We start from the raw sequence: 23,419 nt of genomic DNA on the forward strand, positions 1-23,419 counted from the left end.
ACCCCAGATCCTACACACACTGCAAAGTACAACCAACAACACAGTTTATTTGTCCCCTCCATGTCTGGTAAACATCTTCTAATCTCCATTCCCTCATGTTTGTAGCACAAACATTCTGTTTAAAAGTGTTATCTTCATTGCATGGCCAAGAAAAGAACAACTTTCTTTAGAAAACTCCCTCCAGAGCCACAGAGGAAAGTTAACGACTATGTTCACAGGCTGAAGTGGTTCCTCATGACAAGTAAACTGTATTAAGTTATGTGGAAAAACTGAAGCTTGAATAATGTGTCATTACAGCTCCCTATAAAACTCAGAAATTCAGTTAGGGAGGGTGTTGCTCATTTGATGAGTAGGCCCATGATTACTACTCAAGTGGCAGAAAATAAACTGGAACCTCTGAAAGCCTCAGGCTGTTAAAGAACAACTTTGAAACATATTAATTTAGTCTTACTTCAAATTAAAATGTAACTATAACACTTTTCAACCAACAGTTCCTGTCGCCTAAAAAACAATCAGTTTGTGATTGGATACAAATCAAGTGACACTTGAGTTGCATTTCTTGAATCAACCGTATTGATAGCTTGATTTGATAACACTTTATAGCATGTGAAGCTCTCAACATGATTTTACCCATCATAGACCTGGCTTTTTATGCATAATAGACTTTATTGGTCAGTAAGCACTGACACATTTCAAAGCAGAATTCCAATGGTACTTTGCTGTAAAAGGGAAGAGAATAAGTCATCAGTCGACACTTTATACAGGAAAAAGTAATTTATTTCAATATACATCGCATTTAAAACTATATAACATTATTTGTTCGTTGATTATTTTACACAGCTGTTATCATGGAAATGTCCTTGAATTTTACAAAATAAGACCAAGCTCTGAAACAATAATAAGATAACCGGCCTTTTAATTACTGCATGATTCCTTGTATTTTACATTAAAGTATTTATAGCTTCATGTAGTTCATACATAATTGTTGTTCTTTATAAAAAGGGAAAAAAACATTTCAAAGTTACTTTATATGTTCTTTGATGAAAATAAAATGGATCCAAGACTCGTGAAGGATGTTGATTATGTAATGCCTGAGAACTGCTTTATATCAGAGCAGAATGGACAGGATGTGTCATTTATGTTGCTCCAACGTACATATTTGTAGATTGGACACTTCCGCCCATTTAGATGTGCACATTGTGATATATGATGAGCATGGAAGGTACCTTGTATGCAATGGAAGCAGATTCAAGAGCAGAAAGGAAGTAAGGTATAAATTATGTCAGTCTGAAAACAAAATCACCTAATATTCACTCAAAGTATCACCAGAGCTAAAGCTTGAAATAATTTAATGTAAACTCAAAACAGCGTAATTGTTCAGAATTGGCCTATAAATACAATTAAAATAGCTTAGTGTTTTCTCTAAAATATGCAGGACCATTGCTGTTAGTAGTCAGAATATTGCACTATAACAAGTGTGAGGAAGAGAAATAAATGGGCAATAATCGGCCTGTAGTCTGTAGGCCATCACCTGAGAAGGCCTCTGGTTCAGAACAAACATGGAGCGAAGACAGGTCAACTCTCCACTAGGGGGCCTCCAAGATCCTGACAGCGATGACTAAGGAATCCCTTTCATCCATCAGTGTGCAGCGGAGTCCCCAGAGAACACTAAACATGCCGTGGTGCAACTGTAAAAGCATCGGGCACAGCCCAATGCCATCAAGAGGTGCAACTTGTTGGAACCTAGACTCCGGTTCACAAAGTGATACAGACTAACACATTCATTGCCATTAAAAGCATGAAAGAATTGCAGTATAAAAGCCGTTTGTCATTCTTGATTTACTGGGACTGGTAGCCTGGTAAAGACTGCGTTCTAGTGCCCTTATAAAAAGCAATTCTTTACTGGAGACATTGTAGTGTAGCTTAACCATAAATATCCTTATTTACATAGTAATCATGACTTACATTCTTTTGAGTGATCCATGTCCCGTAGGAACCCTGGCACAAATGTAGGAAGCTCACAAAAGCATAGGAAAATATGTCACAAGTCCTTTCATTTTCACCCAAAGCAACATAACAAACTAGGTGGCACGTTTTGATTTTGTGCTGCAAGCTGCTACAGAGGACTGATGCACATTGCCAGTTCAAAATCTGTTATTGCCTGTTTATCCCCTCTCTCTATTGCGCCTCTTCAGTCAGACAGGCATTTGTGAATCATTTTTGTGTGTTGGCTGGGCTCTGAAATTAAACCCTTTGGCAGCCAGTCTCTCCAAAGCAGCGGGTCGTATCATCACTGGAGTCTGCGTGTCTCTTGGCTCTGCTCTGTCATCTGTCATGGCCTCCCTCTGCAGCCTTGCTGAGCAGATAAGATGACGACCATTACGTTTTCCAGAGCAGTGTGGCATTTGCTTTGTGCACAGTCCTGGATTGTTCGTTGCATATGCTTGTTGTGGCGGACTTTGTGCTTTCGGGGACATGTTGAGTTTAGATGCCGGCCTTGTCGCTGTAGAAAGGCGTAACATGAAACATGTAGCAGTGTGTGCAAACCCTGACTGGCTTCACCTGGCCATACCGCGGGAGAGGAGCAGAGTGGGAGGAGCAGCGAGAGCAGAAGATCTGAAATGACAAAGAATGTAATGTGTATCAACTACACATTTAACTGATAAGTATATTTCTATTTTTTTATCTTACCGTGTCTGCACACTGTACTCGAGCAATGAGCATGAACAGTTTATAATCTTTTGTTTCTTTTTTGTGAATTTTGTAATATACAAACAACCTGTCATGTCCTGGTTTTTTTTCAACAATGTTGCATTTTGATATAGTCACAGTTAGTGTTAAATGACGTCATTGTCTTGTCTTAGACATGAAAAAAAAGGTTGATGACGAAAATATTTAGTAGTTTTTGAAATCAAGATCAACACTGCCTCAGACTGAGAGTCACTGTACCTTTCCACAGCTCCTACAGTGATGCTTCCTGCGGATGACAGTGAAGGGAGCCTTGCAGGCAATGCAGGAGTTGCAGGCTTCATCAGGGACCCAGTCTGGAGGGTCTACAAAGAGAGAAACGGTTAACACCAGCAAATCTGCTGCAGAGCAAAGGGAGGGAAGGGATGTAGTAATAATCTAAACCCAGAGTGGTTCTGTTTGTTGATTTCTGACCTTCAAACTGGCCTTCCCGGGCCTTGGCTGCCAGCTCCGAGGAAGAAATGGTCTCCTGACAGAGAGCGCAGTCCTCCAGCACGGCATTACGCAGAACAGGACCTGCTGGACACCACAGAAGAAGAAACTCAAACCGGTGTACTGAGCATTAAATGAAGATCACTGACAGAGGGAGAACAATTTACAGAGGGAGGAGGGGGATTGGAACGGGGGAGAGGGTATATATATTTGTATATGTATTGTTGTGTTGGAAAAACAAAATGCCCAACAAATATTTTTGTCAATGAATAGGGTGAAGTGTGGGATTGAGTGATGCTGCGATGACGGGTCAGTTCAACAATTATGTGCTGAAAATATTTATAGCTAAATATCAAATCGTTACAAGCAGATTTCATATCTTGAGCAACAGCGGCAATACAGTTTGTCTGCTATGGCCTCTGGACCAGTAACACATTTATTTTCTCGTAGTTCAGTTGAAGATATTTCAAATGTTGTTTCGCAGTGCACTAAGGCTCTTCTATCTATATTTTAAAAGTGGCAATTTACTGTAACATTCCCTTTCAAGACGTGTATCTCACCTTTCTTGTGGTTATCGTCGTCTCCCTCCTCACACTTTGTTGCCATGACTTCAAACAGAGTCTTGAGGATGCTGCGAAGGTCACTAGCATAGTTGGTCTGCAGCTGATCAGCAACGCCTGCATCACACCAGAACACGCAATGGTTATCAGCACGAGAGAAAAGAGAGTTTGGGGGGGGGAGCGACTGACATCGTGAGAGCTTTTACCTGATATACAAACAAAGAGGCGGTGGATGAGGTCGCTGCTGCTGTGGAAGCGTGATCGGATCTTGTTCCTGGCGGCCAACTTTGCATTTTGCAGAGCCAGCTGGATCTCCTGATGGTCCAGGTCCTCTGACATCCCTGAGCTGGGGGTCAGACTGCTGACAGGGCTGCAAGGAGTGGTGAGAGACAGGAAGAGATTGTCATTACAAATATTCTATTCCTAGTTCATTCATTTCAGATTGTAATCTTTAAGTAAAAAAATATGAATAATGCATGTGAAATAAAAAGTAGACAAATCTGCTCCCTACATGCTTCACAAAATGGCAGGAAATTGCTGTTCATTTCCAATTCTTTCTGAATAATAAACTTGTAAATCAATACTACGCATCTGTCTAATTACATTCTAAGGAGCCAAGAGGCAAATTAATGCGGTCACCTGTAGCCCATATGGGAAGGAGTGACTGACACTTCAATCGATTACTGAATGTGAACAAAGGACTTCATCTATCATGCATGGTCCCAGTTATTAGCTGCTTCTTTGAGCGTGGGCAATAATAAAAGGCACAGATGTGTCGGTGTAACACTTTCACGAGTGATGAGTTACCTGGGAGTGTATGCGCTGCTTGACAGACTACATGTGGTGACCGACACACTGTCACAGTCACTACCTGACACAGAGCTGAGGGGAGAGCTCTGAAAACTAAAAACAACCAAATAAAGAGTTTTAAAAAAAAGTAGTGAAATCATAAAAGAAGAACAGAATAAAATGAATAAACATAAATGCAAATTGAATGTAATAAAGGCATCGTAAGACGACAGACGATGGATGAAAACAACAACAAATATATGATGAAACATGGTGAAATAAAACAGATTTATATGTTGATACAAGATTGTGTTGAGATCACAAGGCCGAAATAAATCAAAAGGCTAATAAAAGCACAAATGACATCATACCTTCTCCTGTTGTCCTCTTTGATGTCCCTCTTGGAGTCTTTAATTCCCGATTTGTCGTTATCCGTCTCCCTGTCCCTCTGCTGGCCTCCACTGGCCTGCTGTCTCTTATCATTCCTCAGCTGGTGGTTGCACAGGGAGGGTCCGTCCCCTCCGAGGTAGCCGCAGTCCTGAGCGCGATGCCCCGGCCCCGGAGCCACGGCCAGGCACTTCTCACGGAGCGGAGACTTTGAACCCTCCTCCAGGGTCTCTGCAGAGCAGCGGGAAGAAGGGGGAGTCAACTGGGCCAGATCTCCCTTACTGTGAGGATCATGACCTCGTGGGGGCAGCCGGCAAGCGGAAGATTGTATGACAGAGCTCGGGGCGGCGGTCTTAGAATGTTTATCCAACCCCAGAGTGAGGCCTAACCCGAGTCCAGAGCTCTCTGTGGGGATGTTGTCTTCGTGGGCGTCCTCACAGCTCCCACAACACACACAGGAGTTGAGCAGGCAGTGAGTGGCCACCAGGGGGCCGCAGGGCTCGACCTCAGAGGGATCGGGCCTAGGCAGCAGCAGCTTGTCCACAGCAAGCTCCGTCAAGCTGGGGGAGCGAGGGTTGAAGATGACCGTAGCAGACAGCTTCATCCCACCCATGCGGTGCGCGATGACCTCCGCCGTTTCAGACGCCGGGCCCTCCAGACCCATCTCCCACCCGTTGGTGTAAGGCAGAGATTCAGAACCGGGAGTGGAAGTGCAAGAAAGGGAGCGCTTTGTGTTGGGACAGAGTGCGTTCAGGCTGCGCGGCTGTGGGCACGGCTGCTCCGACTGCGCCTCTGAGCACCAGCCGTTCCTGGTGGGGTCTGGCCGAGGCCCCGGTTTGCGCTGCGCAGGACGAGCAGACTCTGCTGCTTTGGAAGGAGAGGAGATACTAATGCAGGCCTCTCTTGAAATGCTGGTGATGACGTCTCCTGGTGCGTCCAGGTCCTCCATGAAGAACACCTTGTCCTCCTCCTCTACATAGATGCCTGTCCTTCCCCGACTCACCAGGTATCTGCGGGGGGAGGCCTCCGTGCTGGACGCCCCGCTGGAGCCCCCCGCCTCTCCTCTGTGGGGGCGGTGTGCCGGGGACTGACCCTGGCTGGGAGGAGACAGAAGGGTGGACATCTCGTCTCCCACGCGGTACACCATCATGTTGAGCTGCTCCAGCTCCTCCTCGTCGTACTGCATGGAGCACGCCAACTCTGCCTCCTCCGCCTCCTCACACAGTAAGCCCTGCTCCTGCTCCACCTCCCCCTTCTCCGTTTCCACCTCCTCCCAGCCCTTCTCTACTTCTGCCAGCTTCTCCTCCTGGTTGGCACAGACAAACGGAGCCAGGTGCTCCTGCTCCCCCTCACTCTCCCCCTTGGAGTTGTCATTAGCAGGGCAGCAAGATGAGTGGTTCTCTTGGACTGGAGCTGGAGAGCTGTCTGTGGCCGGCTCCTCGTCTATGGACTCCCCGTCCTGAGAGATACACAGGTTCCTCTCCAGTGTGATCAGCTCTTCATCACTCAAGGTCTGCAGCAAGTCTCTGCAAAACATCCCAAGATAGTTTTTATATTGTGAAAAAGATCATTAAAAAAGATAGAAATATTTTTTAATTCAATATTGACTTACCTGATTTTCTTTAATAAAGTGCGAAAAGGTCGGAAGAGCTCAGACATGTCCTCTGATTTGCGTTCTAGGTTGAGAGGTCCGTCTGAATACACAACCAGCCCACTGAAAATAGATTTAAAAGTCTTATAGAGACAGGAAAGAGCAGAACACAAAGAAGTGGGCAGAAGAATGGAAAAGACACTTACCACACAATGGCTAGTCGGGGAATTGTAAACATGAGTGCAGGTTCGTAGTCATCGATCATGTCCTGTGTGAGATAGCCCAGCTTTAGGGACCTAGGAAAACAAAACAGGGAAAAATACATTATACAAAAATAATCACATTATCTACAGATAGTATTTAAATTCTGGTAGGTTCCAGATAAAGTAAGCAGTAGACCAAATTCTTCAAGATGTTTCTCTGTGAACTCACCTATCTACAGTCTCACAGAAGAGCACGACCACCTCCTGCTGTACATAGTATTCTTTGGGAGACTTCACAGGCACCATGGCTGACACATAGCTGGCAATGGAAGAAAAAGACAGTAGAATGTGATGACTTCTCAATTTTCTTCAACATTTTTGGCAAACTTGCACCCAAGGGTTGTAAAAGATGATAAACGCAGATTAATCGTATTGCTACATTTGCCAATAACGCCTGCAATGTCGTCATTTACCTGAGCTCAAACTCAGCAAAAAGGCTGTCGAAATGCCGCAACGCATCCTTCATGCGGTCCGTGTACAAGTTGAGGTCCCTCAGGGCCTGGTCTCTGGTGATGTTGCGAACCTCCTCCAGGCTGCGAGTGAGGTCCTTAGCCAGGGGCCTCATCGCTATACTCTCTATCTCCCTGTTCATGATGATGGAGCCGGCGGCCAAACACTGCACAGGAACACATCACGTCATTAATCATCTCGCCTTGTACGGAATTTAAACTGAATAAAAAAACGTTTATAATGGCCAAATGACATTCAAGAAACATCGCATTTCAACAATTAAATACAATATCTTTAAGCACAGGTGTAGGACTTGTGCAAGGTTGTTTTCTCCTTGACAGATGCTGGAGGGAATACACTACCTCAGCCCCAAACCACAGCTGCCCGGCCAAGTTGTCATGACGAATCTCCTCAGGGAACTTGACGCAGAAGTCTCTGTTGGCCCGCTCGTCGGGAATACATTCATCCATAATCTGGTTGATAATGTTCAGCACATTGTCCTGCAGATGAGAGACAGGAAACCAAATTGAACAAACTAGTTGGAGGGGTAAACATGATTGAGGTTAACTTTGAGTCACTAATATTTGTTCCAGGCTTCACTTATCCTAAAAAGGCCACTGTATTACAGTGTTTAAAGACCATTGATTAGAAAGTCAATGAAAACAATTTGACAAGTACATGAGACCATTACACAGCTACACTTCCCTCAATAAAAACACACAAATAAAGCACATCATTCCAGCAGTGAAAATGCAGTGTCACACGCAGCAAGAGCTAATCAAGGGCTTATGTGCCGCTGGTGTGCACAACAGCCATAATAATGACTTACAATGAGCCTTTCACTCAAGCGCAGCTGCACTGTGCACTGTAATCTCGTCAGGCACAGCACTGCGTCTTTCTGCTGGCCCTGAGGAGAAAGATTATAAAGCTTTGAGAAGTAGAGCTTAACCACTGATTCCTTTATGGCTGTGTGTGTCCCGAGGACCCACTGTCTGCGAGGGTCTCCCAGCGGGGGACACTGATGATAACCTTCACTGCTGGCGGTTTCAAATCACCCAGAGGTGGCGACTGTCGTCATACCTGTGTCCGACAGAAGACTGGCTTCTATCATTTTTGCAGTCTACCTCTCACTGTTTTCAATATTTCTCATTTATTCTGCTTCTTGGTCTCTCGTGTGCGCCTTCTGATCCAATCTGTGTCCATCTCAAACACACACACTCCCTCGCCTGTTCCAGCAGGTCGCACCACAGGAGCAGCCATGCAAACATAATATGAGCAGCATGCCAGAGACCCCCACTGAGGCCCGCGAGTAAGAGCTGATAGCAGCAGTGACAGGTTCAAGTGCAACCTTTTGGCGTGAGTGCACTTGCCTAATATTCTTGGGGCCTCTGGGCTGTGGCGGGGTATCATGCTGCCTAATTCATTCTCCATAACCCTTGAGGAGGCATGCCACTGAACAGACCCCTCTCTGAACACACAAGTGTTTCTGTTAAATGTTTTATACTGCAAACTGCAGGGCGACAAATCAGACACTAATTTAAGGTACATCCTAACAAGAAATAGTCTGGGGTTGCAACCGAAGATCATTTTTAATATTGATTAATCCAAAGATTATTTTATTTAGTTTATTCGATTAACAGCGGGGTCTTCGTATAGTAAAACATCGTAATCCCGGTTTCTCAGTGATTTCCAAGGTGATGTCTTTGAATGTCTGGTTCTGTCAGTCTCAAACTCAAAGATATTCAGTTAAATATATTATAAAACAGAGAAATCAGGAAATTCTTATTTAAAGAATCTAAGTATGCATGATGAAAAGCAATGAGAACAATGAAAGGAAAAATAAACGGCTAATAAATACCAAAGAAAAGCAAGCTGGAAGATTGGCAGCGCGAAGGGTGGAGGGTAAAAAGAGAACAGTTGGGGATCAAGTGATGACCTTATTAAGTGTGTCTCCCCTGTGTGCTGCGGAGGGGCGGGGGGTAAGGCACACCGGGCCGGATGACGACCTCCCTCCGCCACCTCCAGCTCGCTCAGCAGGGCAGCCATCACTCATGCACAGCAACACCCTCTCTGGTCCTCTCAGCCCTGACCACATAAAGACCTGGACCCACCTTTACAACCTGAACCTGCATCAGCACAGACACTAGCTGACCATGCATTCATCCCTAGAGTTTCAGTCATAGAGTAAAAACTGAAAGAGAGGAGATATCTGACCTGATTCGTGTTCTTAACACAATTATCGTGATTAAAGCTACAGTAATAAAATGAGACGCTGCTCTTGTAACCATTCACTTATAACCCACATGGCCAAACAAAGTCTACTTGTCACGTCTTATCAGCAAAACTGCTTTAAGTAGTAAGGAGACTAAGCAATAGTAGTTTCACCAGTCATGGTTCCAGAAAGTGGTGATAAGGCTGGTGTGTATTTTTGGCTTTCATGTCGAACCCAAAGGTCCAGTTTTAAATAAAGTTTTAAATACAAAACGACAGAGGATTCTGTCCCCCATCCAGACTTGCCAACCTTGAGCCCTCAGAAATCGGGAGGATTTGAAAACCACCGCGGGGGGGGGGGGCGTGTGCTAGTGGATCGCCGGAGCTGTATTAGATTAACATTACCATGCTTATTGTAGTTCTAAGTGCACTGCCTTGCGGCCTGTAGCACCATCCTTGATGGAGCATCGTGTGGGCTGGACAGGAAAGGAGTGAGCAGAGGGTGGAGTTGTCGATTCTTGTTCTGTTTTCTGTGACTATCTTCCTCACCCTCTCAGACTTTCAGTTGCTCGTGCTACCATGGAAACCAAACAATGGTGTAGCTGTATTAAAGTCCGAGTGGAAACAGTCCTGAGTAAATGTAAATCTGATTTTGTCAGAAATCGGGAGAAATATGACCCGGGAGGAAACCGGGAGAGGGCAATGAAATCGGGAGTCTCCCGCGAAAATCGGGAGGGTTGGCAAGTATGCCCCCATCACATCCATTGTAAACATTAGGTAAGGGTCTCTTAATAAGAAGAAGATGGACCTTTCTTAATGGCCAGTTTGAACAGAAATACAAAATTACGGCATAATGTTCATATGAGCACCTTACTTTACATATTTGGCACCATTACTCTAACTCTCCTCAAATTCCAGGGCTATTTCTATGTATTATTTATGATGAATGGATGAAATAATAACCCTAATTGATAAAGACTGAGCGTTATCCTTAGTGAAATGAAGGTCACAGAAAGATGATGACTTTGTTGGTTTCTCCCTGCTGACCTGACAGGAGCGGAACTGGTTGACAAGCAGCGTGCATCTCTGAGGGTCCTTCCTGCCGTCCAGCCCGTCCAGCTCAGTGGCCACCTGGTTCAGCTCTTCATCAGCGTAGTAGAACTGGGCCAGGAGCTGAGGGTCTGTCCTCTGCTCAGACACACAAAGAGACACAAGGAGGTCATTTTCAATACAGGTGTAGCCGTTTATCAGAAAGAATATAGACAAGGCAATGCACAGATTTTTCAAAACAACACAGAATAGGTTATAGATATAAAAAAAACACTGCGATAATGAATAACTGGGTTTTCATCCCACCCTATATGTTTTGTGTAAACAAGTTTGCAAGCATGCTGTACTCATCCTATGACCGTGGTATTTCCACAACACAGTAGTTTGCACAAGGGCTGCAACTAAATATGTTTTCATTATTGGATATTGTCATTTGGTTTATAAAATGTCTGAAAATGGCAAAGGGGCCCATAACAAGGTCCTTAAGCACAAGGTGAGATCTTCTTATGTCATGATTTGTCTGACAAATAGTCCAACCTAAAGTGACCCTTTACACAAGACTAAAGAGTATAACAAAAGATTCACTTTTGAGAAGCTGAAACCAGAGAATGTTGTTCCTAGAAACACACACACTTCGTTCTTGTCACAGTGAAGTGCCCTTTACTAACTGGTTCTTCAGATGCAGACAAAAAAAACATGATCAAAGCTCTAACAGCCAACACATAATCTGAGTCAACCTTACATTTTAAGAAAACACAGTAGCAGAGGACATGACTGATTATTAAAGCACACGAGATTTTCTATTGACCAAAATCTGGCCTTTGTTGTCTCGTACAACATGCTATTTTTTAAACGTTATCAGAGGATGACTGAAACTGAATCCTGTGACAGAGATGACAAAATCCCAGTGTCCAAGACCTCCTAGATGATCTCATAAGGTGAGTAAATTATTCATTGCTGCAAAACTGAAGTCACGCATCAAGGAAATGAGGAATACAGAGGGAGGTTCATCTCTCTTGATGTGCTCTAATGTAACCTTTAAGTCTGATAGTTGCTCAGGGGAAGGCCCTGTGTTCCTTCATCACTCTATTTTCTATGTGTAGTGCAGGAATAACATGTACAGTATTTAGAGCTCTGCATGAGTGAAATACAGTGTGAGGAATGGACAGCTGCCATCTCCAGAACAGAGGGCAAGTAAACATAATCATTACTTTTTATGTGTAAGTATATGCTACTACAGCACTTTCGTGTACACAGGTGAAGTATTCAAGCTGCCATAGTTTCCTCCAAATAGGCTACATAGCCAACAATTAATGTAACTCTTAGTCACCATCCGGAAATATATATACTTGTACAACAACAAAAAACGAAGCTGAGATAAAGCGATGTAGAAGGAGCAGTCATGACCAGCACTAGCATAAAGCATATTACAGAAACACACTTCCAATCTGTAGGACAACATTAAAAAAGGTAAGTAGGGCAGACCATTTTAACAGATTGTTGGATTGTTCTTTCATTTGCCCAGCTACTCTGTTGGTTTAACACCAAGTTAATTCATAAAATATAGCCTTAATCCTGATGAGAGGAGTTGACAAAGGTTAATATAGTGTGAAAGCTCCCCAGAAGAGTGTGCGTAATTAGAGAGGCTGGCCCTGGTAGAGGATTTATGTCATTATCTCCCACCGTGCTCCCTCAGTGTGGGTCGGAACAGCACAGCGCAGCAAATCCCTCCGCTGCTGCGTGAGGAACACTTAAGCAAAAACACAGAAGGTAGGGAAGAGACACTGACAGACAACAAATGTAAACAACAATGTATCATTTGTATTGCTTGCTTACACCCACGCAAATGCCATTCAAATGTGACAGTGCATCAACAAACATTGTATTCACTCATATACACTCACACACATCCTAGGGAGAGTTCGCGTTGTTCGAAAGGTTAATGGTTTTGAAAATGGCGACCGCATGCCGACGTGTATCATCCATAGACTGTGGTATCATCCCAAACCACGAGCCCCCAATGACGGTACTGGAGCTTAAAGAGGACCGCATGACTGTGCAGAGCTACAACGGTAAACAGGCTCGTTTTAACTGCATAGCGTCCACTGTCTGGAGAGGCTTTTTTAAGTCGAACTGCATACTGGTATTTACGGAATCCTCTCACAGGACCTTTTCCCTGAAGTTTGCAGTGCTGCTCTCCCTGTGGGCCCTCGCCTCTCTCCGTGAATATGATACATGGTGCTGTTCCCTCACTCTCTCTCATTAATAATGAAACAAACAGCAAGGAGAAAACACAGATATAACCTACAGCTGGGGTACTTGTCGCATTGTAACTGCGAGGAGGGAAACATATCTTACAGTTGAAAGGTTATTTGGAGGACTGAGATGGCTATATTTTGACAATTGGTAACCTTTATTTATAGTGATGTCATGTTTCTGCTGAGAGAACTAGAAGGGTCCTTTACTGTGAGATACTTGAGTTTTCTGCAAGAGCTTCTGTAGGGTGAGTTAGAGAACAGCATGGATTAAAGCAGATGGCATTTTCTTCTTGCTAATGGACACATATAGATACTTGCCGACATAAAACCCAGTTTGTCCCACAGAGCAGAATTGTGAATATTTGGGATAAAAATGCGGTATGTAAAAGGAAGGCTACACACAATCTGTATTACAGCAGGCACATACAGTATAGTACGTTTTTCACACCCTCCATGAAGTGCTATTTCTTAATAAGGTCACATACATGTCCTATATATAACTCATCTGGAAAGAATATGAATAGATAGCAAGATACAAAAATAATCAGCAGCGTGTACTAGTAATATTAATCTTTGCATTGGCATTGCCACAATGGAAATACCTTTACGATTGTTTTCAAAATGTGTAGGCTAATGGGAAATAACAAAACGGAAATGTTAATTAAAAAAGGAAGCACACATCCCACTGTACAGTTCAGGTATTTATCTTTACATCCAAAGGTCATCTGGGAACAGCGAGAAAGTCAATGATGTCATCAGTCAGGAGTCAGATTTGACATGACAAACAATGAGTGGGTCTATGATAAAAAAGTCACGATGACCAAACAGGAAACAAGAGTGGGAGACAGTGAAAGACATTTTTCTAACACAGGCCCAACACGGCCCACAGAGTGGTGGCATTCATGTTGAGATTTATGTTCAACGCTGACGGAGGAAGAGAAGAAGTATTTGAGACAGATGCCATCCTATTTCCTCCTCCTGCTGCATTCCTCACACAAGAGGGAACATTCCTGCAGCATTGCATCATGGGGGAAAAGTCAAAGGCAGGCAATGTTTGAGACATGCTGATTTACTTTGAGATAGATCACGATGCTAGAGGAGGCACTCTACAAGTTTAATGTACAGTGGAATTATCATGTATTGAATATTAAAAACAAACAGGTATGCAAAGACATTTGCATTGCCAGTTAGCCTGCATGGTCAAACCGTTTACTAATGAGGAGACTTAAGTAACTTCATTAAAACAGGTTAAACTGCACAAACTAGACCTGGAGAAGAGATTAGTTATAACTCAACATGTGCACCTACAGTAGTTACTGCCAAGTGTAACAGTTACTAAGTAAAAAGGCTAACGTTACCTGAAGAAAAGGGGTAATGTGATATATGTGATACCTGTGATGATGTTAAAATGCAAGATGTCTGCTTACAGAATATACAGTAGGTTGGCACAGAGTAAAGTATTGGCGTGGACATGTACTTGAGAGTTTAATGTGTAACAGGCCGGGGCAGATAAAGGGAAAAGTGGTAGTGAAGCAGTCACGACAGAGGCAGTGTTCCAATCAAAAAAGAGGCTTTATTGCTGTTCAACTAAAAAATACCTTTTACGATAGAAAGGCTAACGTAGCCGGGCCGCTAACCGACTTGCCAGCTTACAAACTGTTTCCTCAGTCTGGGAGTCTCCTGCTCCCTCCATGTGCCACACACAACTGAGCAACTCTAGGTGCTTTTGTCTCCCTTGAGGGAGTGATCAGCACCAGGTGTGAGGTCTCCCCACCTGCTCCCAATACTGTTAATTGGCAGCGGGTGGAGCCACCTATTGGGAATGTAGGTGTCTCCCACTACTCTGCCTCTCAGTCCCTTACAAATGGTTAAAGAAAAGGTAGTCATACAATACTCACATCAATTTAAGAACACAAATAAAAAGAAAATGTACCCTGACAGAGAAAAAAAAAGAGGAAAAGAAACAGAAAAGTAACAGTCAACACAGTCGATAAACAACACTTTCCTATAAGTGTACTAAAAGTGTTATATGAAAGTCAGGACGAACACCTGGGGATCTGACTCCTGAACTCTTTGCGAGTCGTGTCATCATCACCAATGACGGCCCTACCTTGCGTAAGGGAGGGAATGATTCAGCAGATCCGGCTCCTGTCCCCTGTGGCAGAGACTCTCCTGTTATAGTCCTGCTGTCAGTTGTCCTGGGTGCCCTCTCTTTAAGATGACTCAAAAACTCTATCCACTGCGGTCACAAACTCATCATTTCAGACTATTAGTCTCCCAAAACGTCATCCACAGTGACAATTACTGTTAAGCCCCCTCAATCACACCGTTTCACAATGACTTTGTGAAATCTCTGACCATTTTGTTTATCATTCAATCAATAAGAGGCGATGTCAGTGCGACCCTTATTGACGCGTGTCACTCAGTGTTGCCTGATGCTGTGCGATCAACATTTTCCTCATCTCAAGCAGCTTTCTCCTTGAGCGGCTGATTCTGGGCTTCATATCTATTCAGACGGAGATGGAGGCCGTCCGGCTAATGCTTCATGAACATCCATAGCATCAGTCGAGCCCACTCAGGGGACTTATGAGAAGCCTTGCCTCTGCCCTCCATACCAGGCTCAATTTGCTGCCTTCTGGCTGCCTTCCAAGGAGGCAAATATCTTAGGGGGGGGGGCTTCATCCAATCAGTTGGTAGACTGGCAAAGACAGCAGCCGGATACAGTTCATCCTTTATTATTCAGGACTCAGCATTAAAGCCAGGCAAGAGAGAGCCATTTGTTTCGGTAACAAATGAGAAACTTCCTCAGCCATTATTTATATTTAGTTTGGCAGAAAGGTATTTTTTCTTGTGAATGCAGTGATGCTGAGGTACATTCAGATGTGTTGTGTCATTGCTTTCATGTTTAGCTTGCATCAGGAGTTTCTCATATCTTTGTTGTTTTCTGAAGCTACTAAGTTATTGATAGTGACTTTTCAGGCATAAACCACAACTGAAATCACATTTCAAAATGGTCGAAGATATTCTATTAGAGTTGTGCAATCAAATCTATGGCACTAATCACAGCTGAGGAGTATAACTGCATTAACCATCCGACAGTCGGATGCACAGCAGACAGTCGGATTTAACTGCATTGACTCAATATATTCAGAGTGGTCCGCCCATCTGGACTGATGGCATAATCTGTGTGCTCCTCTCAGAGGGCTGCCCTAATCTGGCATTTGGACTAAGCAACGACCTGTGCATGTGCCTGGCACACGGATTAGCATGACAGGCCGAGGTGGTTATCTAGAATAAAACTGCATTTAAACTGACGGTATGTTTAAACTAAGTTATGCCATAAAACATTGATTTTAATTTCGAACACAGGCCGAGGTGACACTGGGGGGCGCGGAGGATTTAGCTGTCCACAAGTCGTGTCCAGGATCGCCTGATGGTAGTGTGGGGGCACATGGGGACACCTTCCCAGCAAATGCAGGGGGACTCTTATGCAAGGAATAAAGACACAATCCAGAACTGGCTGTTTTTGTGGAGACAGAAAAACTGGCATACCTAACATTTAAGAATAAAACTTAAACAAACCAACTATGAGTTTGGATAATTCCTCTGCACCATGTTGACCCACACCCCCTCTTCTCTGCTGAGGATGTGCATGACTCAGAGTCAGTCTAAATCTGTCCACATACCGTTCATTGTTTTAAGAACAGTGACTGGGAGCCAGCATTGGTCCGGCTGAGCCAAATGATACACACTGATAGCCCTGAACACTAACCGTATGTGTGTGCGTAAACACACAGCTGTGATTGCTGTTTGCAAAAATAAAATGTAACATGGGACTGGGATAGCACCCCTAACATCTAAACCTCACTGCAGAACAGCAACATAAGTGATAATAAAATGAATGAATAATTAACAAGTATAGCGGTAATCTTTTCACTTCTCCAAACAGGCTTTTCACCATGACAAAGGGTTATTTTGCAATGAACACTGTCAATTATAGAATTATTAAAAACTACAGCATAAAAAAGAATGGACATATCCATTTATGAACCATACTGTGTTCTATTGAAGTTATAATATCAATGTTATAGTCCAGTAAGAAGAAACACTCGAGCAGCTAAAGAGAGACATCCTTTCATCTTATCTCCTGCCAACTGTAACCAAGGCCAAAATCTAATCCCAAAGATACAGGCATACTGTTCACCTTCTTTCCCTCCCTTTCTACCCTGCTGATAAGACGCAGCCCAGAGCAGGAGGGGAGGCTCTCCTTTTCCTGGCTCTTACTCAACAATCAGACTCAAAGTGCACCTTTAATGCATGCTTTATGTTTATCCTCAGTGGGAAATAAGAGAGGAATTCACAATCATCTCCAATAAGGAATGAGTTGCAGTCGATGAGTGCAGCCTTCTCAATCGATACAAGCTGATTTTTTGTGTTGCCTTTAAATCTCACTCACCTTCCACAGCTATTTTCTTTCAATCATCACTTCCCCACACCTCAGACGGTGGGCCCTGATTCCCCAATCCTGCAATGAATTAAAAAAGGCCTTCAATCGCCGGCTGTCTCGCTCTGCACTTGGGTCAGCTCTCTAAATCCTGGCAGTTGACACCAAATCAATTACCGCGGGGGGGGGTAAGCAGAATGGGACGTCCACAAAGAACCCCAGAAAAAAGGCTATATGAAGCATCCTCACTGGGTGCTGATAAGCATTTTGCTCTTCCCTCTCACATCGTCTCTGTGCCAACAGTGCAGATTCATTTAGCTTCCTTTTGCTTGTTCACAATATTCGCAAACAAAGCAGGGTTGGGATGCACGACAAATGAAGGGCAAGGAAGAGAGTTAGATCATGTACGGACTACAGCCAGGCCTGTTCTGTTATGTAGAAGCAATCCTTACTGAAGGAAAACACAGCCATGATTCACCTCCTATTGAGAACGGTAACAAAATATGTCCGGGAAGAAGAGGCGTGATCTGATAAAACAAACACGAGGGATTTTTTCATTTTCATTTTTTGATACATGGTAATATATTATTTTCTGAAAAAGTAACAACATCTATTTAAAAGTATGTAAATGGTATAATATTAAACTGATATAATGGTAATTTATCAAGGAGCAGGGTACATTTGTGTTAGATTTACCTAAAAAAACATTTGGTCAATACAAATTCAGAAAATGCACAATTCCTAGAGCCCAATCTGCATTCAAATAAAAAAGATTACATTTAAAAGTAACCAATGAAAAGTCACAAATCCTTATATTTAGGAACCCTAAAACAGCAAGTATTGGGCATGTCAGGTTGATAGTCAAACTGAACACTAACAATTCTAAAAAAAAATTGTGAAATACATTTTCTTTTTCTGTGATCCTACTTATTAACTGATTATAGTTTTGTGGTTTCATGATTACAAACTATCTAAAAGAAAGCACTCAACTTAAGAGGTTTTTAAAGTCATGTCCATCTAAGTCTTGGGGCTTTTAGCAGATCTGTCATAGATCTTGGAAAAGCATTAGCAATAGGAAACCTCCTGCTCTTCTATTACTGTAATGACCCTGCCTCTACTTCCACACAGTGTGTTTTTATTAGACATATTGAGCTATTACTGATGTTTTAACCATGTGTCATTACCACCTCCTCATAGTTGAACGTTTCCTTTCAGAATGAAATTCAACGGCTGCATTTTAAGTAGCCCACACAGCTGGCAACCAGAGGAAAAGTAAATGGCTCCTGAGTGGATGATAAGTGAAAATGTCAGCTGTCAACACGTCGGCTTTTTCTCTCTGACAGTGTAGACAACCCTCTCTAAAGCATCTTTTATGGAGGCTTGACAATGATGTATGACCATAAAATGATTACTAACATGCTTTGTCGTGTTTCATTCAATCAACATGCGTACAAATGATTTCACAACATTCATTTGATGAGATTTCACCTTAAACCATTTACTATAATGTACATAAGTTAAACGTTTATTTAGAGCTAAAATGAAAGATCAATGAAAGATCTTTTAAGTCTTTTTTTTATACACCAACTTAAAAATAAATTGGTTCTAGCTTATCTAATGCAAATAGTTGCCGGTCTCCGAGGATAGAATTTGAATAGATTTTTTAAATATCTTGTTTTAAAATGCCAGCTAGGACTTTAAGGAATTGTGATAAGCCCTTTTAGAAATGTTTCTATATAGAAAATATGAATATTTGTGAAAATAATGAATAGCTATAGTTAGGAGGATTGAAAAAAGACAAAATATTGTTAGAGAATATTTTAATGATATCTGTGCAGGGGAGAATTTTAGTGTTTTCCTATGTGTCCTGCCTGTAACTTAGAACAGGGCACAGGTCAAAGGTCCTGCCTTCCTGTGGGGGAGTGTGGCCAATTGCGCAGATGACTTTAACAGACTTTCTTTGTCTCTAAACATGTGTGTGATCGATTAGGATGGAAAGAGCGCGAATATAGGCCACTTCCATATTCTCTGTGTAGATTTGCGCTGTGTTTCTGTGTAACCTTTAGTGTTGGTTTGGGATTTACATGAGGAAGTCTTGTGGAAACCTTGCCAATGCTCCGGCCGTATACTCTCAATAAATTCCGATGTTTGATGTAAAGTGGACTCCAGTCTTCCATTTCTTCCATTCACATTGCTGATCAGAACTTTCCTTCACAAATTGGCGTCACGAACAGGATACCAAAAGATCTTCAGAGGCTGGTAAGTACATTTCTATTTTGAGATTGGCTTACCAGAGTTTGGGATTGACGGTATTATAAATTACCTGAAGTAAAGTGAAGTTTCTGCATTAGGAGCAATCTGATAGATTTGTATTGAAAAAAAAATCACCGAATTCTAGAGGTCTCAGTGGTCAACCGGTTAAAATTAACAGCAGGCATCGCCTCCAATCCGCCTGCGGCTGCTACAGGGAGTGTGTGTGTGATTTACCCCCACCCCCTGCGGAGAGCAGACAGAGAGGGAGAAGCACAGAGTGCCACATATTCTTTTCCTCACACCATTTTGTCGATTTGGAACTAAACAGAACGGCTATAAGATGGGAAGGGTGGTATGCGGGAAATGTGACATGGAGCTGTGTTTCATAACTGATGAGTTGTTAAATTTGGCTGTGGTTGGAAGACAGGGTAAATAAAAGACTCTGCTCGCCGAACGGGACGAGCAAAGCACCACTAAATTAGCATAGTGGTTGTTGATTTGAGAATAAATTAGTTATTGCTCTTCAACAGATTGGAACAGCATATAGTCATTGGTTCCGCGATTATTGCCATTTTTGAACTAAAGAAAGTGGTTGAACGTGGTCTGGGAATGTCATATATGAATTGCTGAATATGAATAAGAAGGAACTCATAATTAAACAGATATTTCCCTACCCCCTCTGAGACTCTCCCTAATTCGGATTAAAACTAGGCTGGAAGAGTTTTTGTCAAGCCGTTGGTTGTTGAGAGTGTTCATGTTTGTTTGTATAATTGTTTCGTGTTTGTTTGTCTACCCGCCGTCTTGTGCATGCGTTGTAACAACTCATAATGAATCAGTCCACAGCCAGGGTAAAATGAACTAAACTTCAGTTATCTCACCAAAATTAAATGACTTGAGAAAAATAAATAAATAATGTAAAGATGAAAAGCTCAAACAGCTCAATGTTGTATTATTTGTTTCATTTATTCTTAATCTATGTATTATATTGTAATAATGAATAACAAAACTTAATGTATTGAACACATTCCGAAACAAAGAGGATAAGACAGAACCAGACTCATGCATGAAATACTTGGCTCTATGAAACCTGATGTACTTATATGGTTCTGTTTTCTTCAAGGTTGTGTCTTCCTGGTCGAATGTACTTATTGTAAGTCGCTTTGGATAAAAGCGTCAGCTAAATGCAATGTAAGGATACTCAGACAGTAATTGAAACTTTTGCGCTGTTGCTGCAAAATGAAAACCTTGTTGATTGTCTGTTTCCAACTGGCCACTGGAATCAGATAATTGATATACGTTGAAGTTCAATTACAGTTTAAATATAGTTTAACATTCTTTATTAAACTGTTTCAAATTATTTCTAGTACAATTGGTCTATACAGACATTACTACAATCCTAATAGTTGTCAAATACTGAGCTTATGAACAATAGAGTAAAGGTCGCTGGTTAAGCCAGGATCAATATACTTGTTGAGGTTTTATTGTGCACATAATAAATGTGTTTAAATGAATTGAGCAATTTTTTTAAAGGAGTATAATGTTGCAATCTTTTTAAGATAAGTAATTACAGTTCAAAGATAGATGTTGTTTTCTCCTTCTCTCGTTCACGAGCACACAAAATAAATAAAGTTTTTTTTTTTTCCAACTAAACTATTTTGCTCTTCATTTTTTTTTTTTTTTTAAATGGGATTTTCCACTACATAACAGAAGACTTAATACAGGACTTAAAGAACGTTTTAAAGACAAGTCATGGAGAGGTTTGCATTTTTAGACGGAATCTCCCCCTTCCTCTGCTCCTAAAGTTCTCCACCCGAGGTCAGACACAGGTGTGACCTCTGGAGGGGAAGAGAATCTGAGCAGACCACAGAGCGACCATTGTTTTTTTTTTTTATGGCCTAAAGGCACAAAGAGGATCTGGCTATATATATATATATATATACACATATATATATATATATATATATATATATATATATATATATATATATATATATATATATACACATATATATATATATATATATATATATATATATATATATATATATATATATATATATATATACACATATATATATATATATATATATATATATATATATTAGAGCCGGGACTCGATTAAAAAAATGTATCTAATTAATTAGAGGCTTTGTAATTAATTAATCGAAATTAATCGCATTTTTAATCGCATTTTTAAAATCGCATATTTAAGCACAGGGCCATCTAAGCTAATTTACAGATGGCCCTGAGCCCAATAGAGATTGCCCTGAAAAATGCATGCGGACGAAATGGCACGAAGGGTTTGGGGGGCCTCCGTCCCCCTAGACATTTTTTAATTTTTGCAGGTCTTAGTTGCTGTCTGGTGCATTCTCTAGACTGAATTATAAGATGAACCACCACAATATTATATTGTACAATTTCAATTGTATTCTTCATTTCACTTGTTTGTTTGTTCTTGTTTGTGTTTGCTCGCTTCCTGCATAGCTATAAGAAACACTTAAGTTGTTGGTCAAAACACTTTCCATCTGATGAAGGCAAATGCCTTCCCAGATGGAAAAAAGTAGAAAACATTACATTCAGTTATAACTGCCAAAACAAACATTATTTACACTATTATGGCCCCTGTTAAAAATGTTTGTAATGTTAACTACTGTAAATTGGTCGAACGAATGCCTCCTCATCCGGAAGCTGACCGAGCAGACCCGAGCAGCAGTCGAGAGGAGCCGAGCGCATCCGCGAAGCACACGTCAGAGTTCCCGTTAGCCGGCAAATCTAAATATCTTCGGTCAAAATAATTTCCCTTTAGAGCAATACCGCTTCAGTTGCGCCACTTATGTGACAGACAAGAATAGTCAACTCTAATGTCTAACACTTAATGTGGAGAAAGAGATGTCCTGTGTGGGTTGATTGTGCGTTGATCTGTTGGTAATGCCTCGGGGTTCCGGTGGGCATGTAAACAAATGCATAATGCTGCGCTATACTTTGTGGCCTCATCCAGTTGCATAGCGACACTTATTGTGTAGTTGTCTTTTAATAAGCAGGTAGTCTATCATTAGCTAGAACTAGCTGCATCTGATCGATATGGACATAAACGCGAGTGAAGTCTAATCTGACGGGAGAGAGAGATCAGCTGCTGCTGACGAGTCGAGACTCGACACGCAGCTCTGCATGATCGCATGCAGCGGTGAGCGGAACAAAAGTAACACACACTTCAGGTTAGAATATCACACGTAGCTATTTTAATTACCTCTCAAACTACCTAAACTAGTTATACTGTAGATATGTTTAGTTTTACTGTCGGGTCACTCATTACTGGATCCGCGAGCTGCATGATACTGGCATAATAGGTTGCCCGATCGGGCAACCAGCAGGTGAGGCTTCATTGCCCGAGCTAAATACTAGATGGCCCCGGGCCATCGGGCAGTCCTTAATGTCGAGCCCAGTGACAATCCAGTGAGCCAGGGAGTTGGTTATTTTCTCAGACGTGGACTTACTTATCCTGGCCCTGAAACCAGTCATCTGGTTGAGTGTGGGTTGGGTCAGGGTGTGGTTCCTTGCACTCTGAGTCGGGCTAACGTCCACGCTAGCTGCTACATGCTTTGCATTTAGGTGATACTTTAGGCTTGATGAGCTGCGGTGATATGCACATTCTTTTTTGCATAATTTGCACACAACCGTGCTCTTGTCGACGCTTCCATCCGTCCGTTTTTTAAAACAAAATGTCCCATCCACGGGGCCGACCAAAGCGGTCTCATCAGCTTGTTCGTTCATGTTTGACTATTGATCACCGTGGTTTGTTGTTGTTTGAAGTCCCATGCTGAAGTCATGAACGTTAGTTGGTGCTCCAGTATAATCGGTACGCTTGAAACTCATCCAGTGAGAAACGTTCCGCTGTGCAAAAATAAGTGCGATTAAAGTGCGATTAAAATGCGTTAATTTTTTAACGCGTTAATTTTTGTGTAATTAATTAATCGTAATTAACG

At 42.2% G+C, this 23,419-nt stretch overlaps 1 protein-coding gene across 6 annotated transcripts in view; it reads right to left on the reverse strand.

The window, feature by feature from the left end:
- Positions 1-791: 791 nt before the first annotated feature.
- Positions 792-23,419, reverse strand: part of zfyve28 (zinc finger, FYVE domain containing 28) — a 28,515-nt gene continuing 5,887 nt past the window's right edge. For 2 of the 6 annotated variants that reach the window (XM_034111178.1, XM_034111180.1), the window contains exons 2-14: positions 10,479-10,619; positions 7,583-7,720; positions 7,184-7,386; positions 6,940-7,029; positions 6,714-6,803; positions 6,529-6,630; positions 4,901-6,442; positions 4,548-4,643; positions 3,947-4,110; positions 3,741-3,857; positions 3,163-3,267; positions 2,950-3,053; positions 792-2,616 (exon numbers count right to left, since the gene is read on the reverse strand). In XM_034111178.1, the coding sequence (XP_033967069.1) occupies positions 2,485-2,616; positions 2,950-3,053; positions 3,163-3,267; positions 3,741-3,857; positions 3,947-4,110; positions 4,548-4,643; positions 4,901-6,442; positions 6,529-6,630; positions 6,714-6,803; positions 6,940-7,029; positions 7,184-7,386; positions 7,583-7,720; positions 10,479-10,619 (3,024 nt within the window). In that variant the 3' untranslated portion in view covers positions 792-2,484. Of the gene's footprint in view, positions 2,617-2,949; positions 3,054-3,162; positions 3,268-3,740; positions 3,858-3,946; positions 4,111-4,547; positions 4,644-4,900; positions 6,443-6,528; positions 6,631-6,713; positions 6,804-6,939; positions 7,030-7,183; positions 7,387-7,582; positions 7,721-10,478; positions 10,620-12,385; positions 12,633-14,849; positions 14,871-23,419 lie in introns of those variants that run through there. The other 4 variants (XM_071201688.1, XM_034111177.1, XM_034111176.1 and 1 more) reach the window with 4 other exon arrangements.

The sequence above is a fragment of the Pseudochaenichthys georgianus genome, chromosome 22, assembly GCF_902827115.2.
Source record: "Pseudochaenichthys georgianus chromosome 22, fPseGeo1.2, whole genome shotgun sequence".
NCBI classification, from domain to species: Eukaryota; Metazoa; Chordata; class Actinopteri; order Perciformes; family Channichthyidae; genus Pseudochaenichthys; species Pseudochaenichthys georgianus.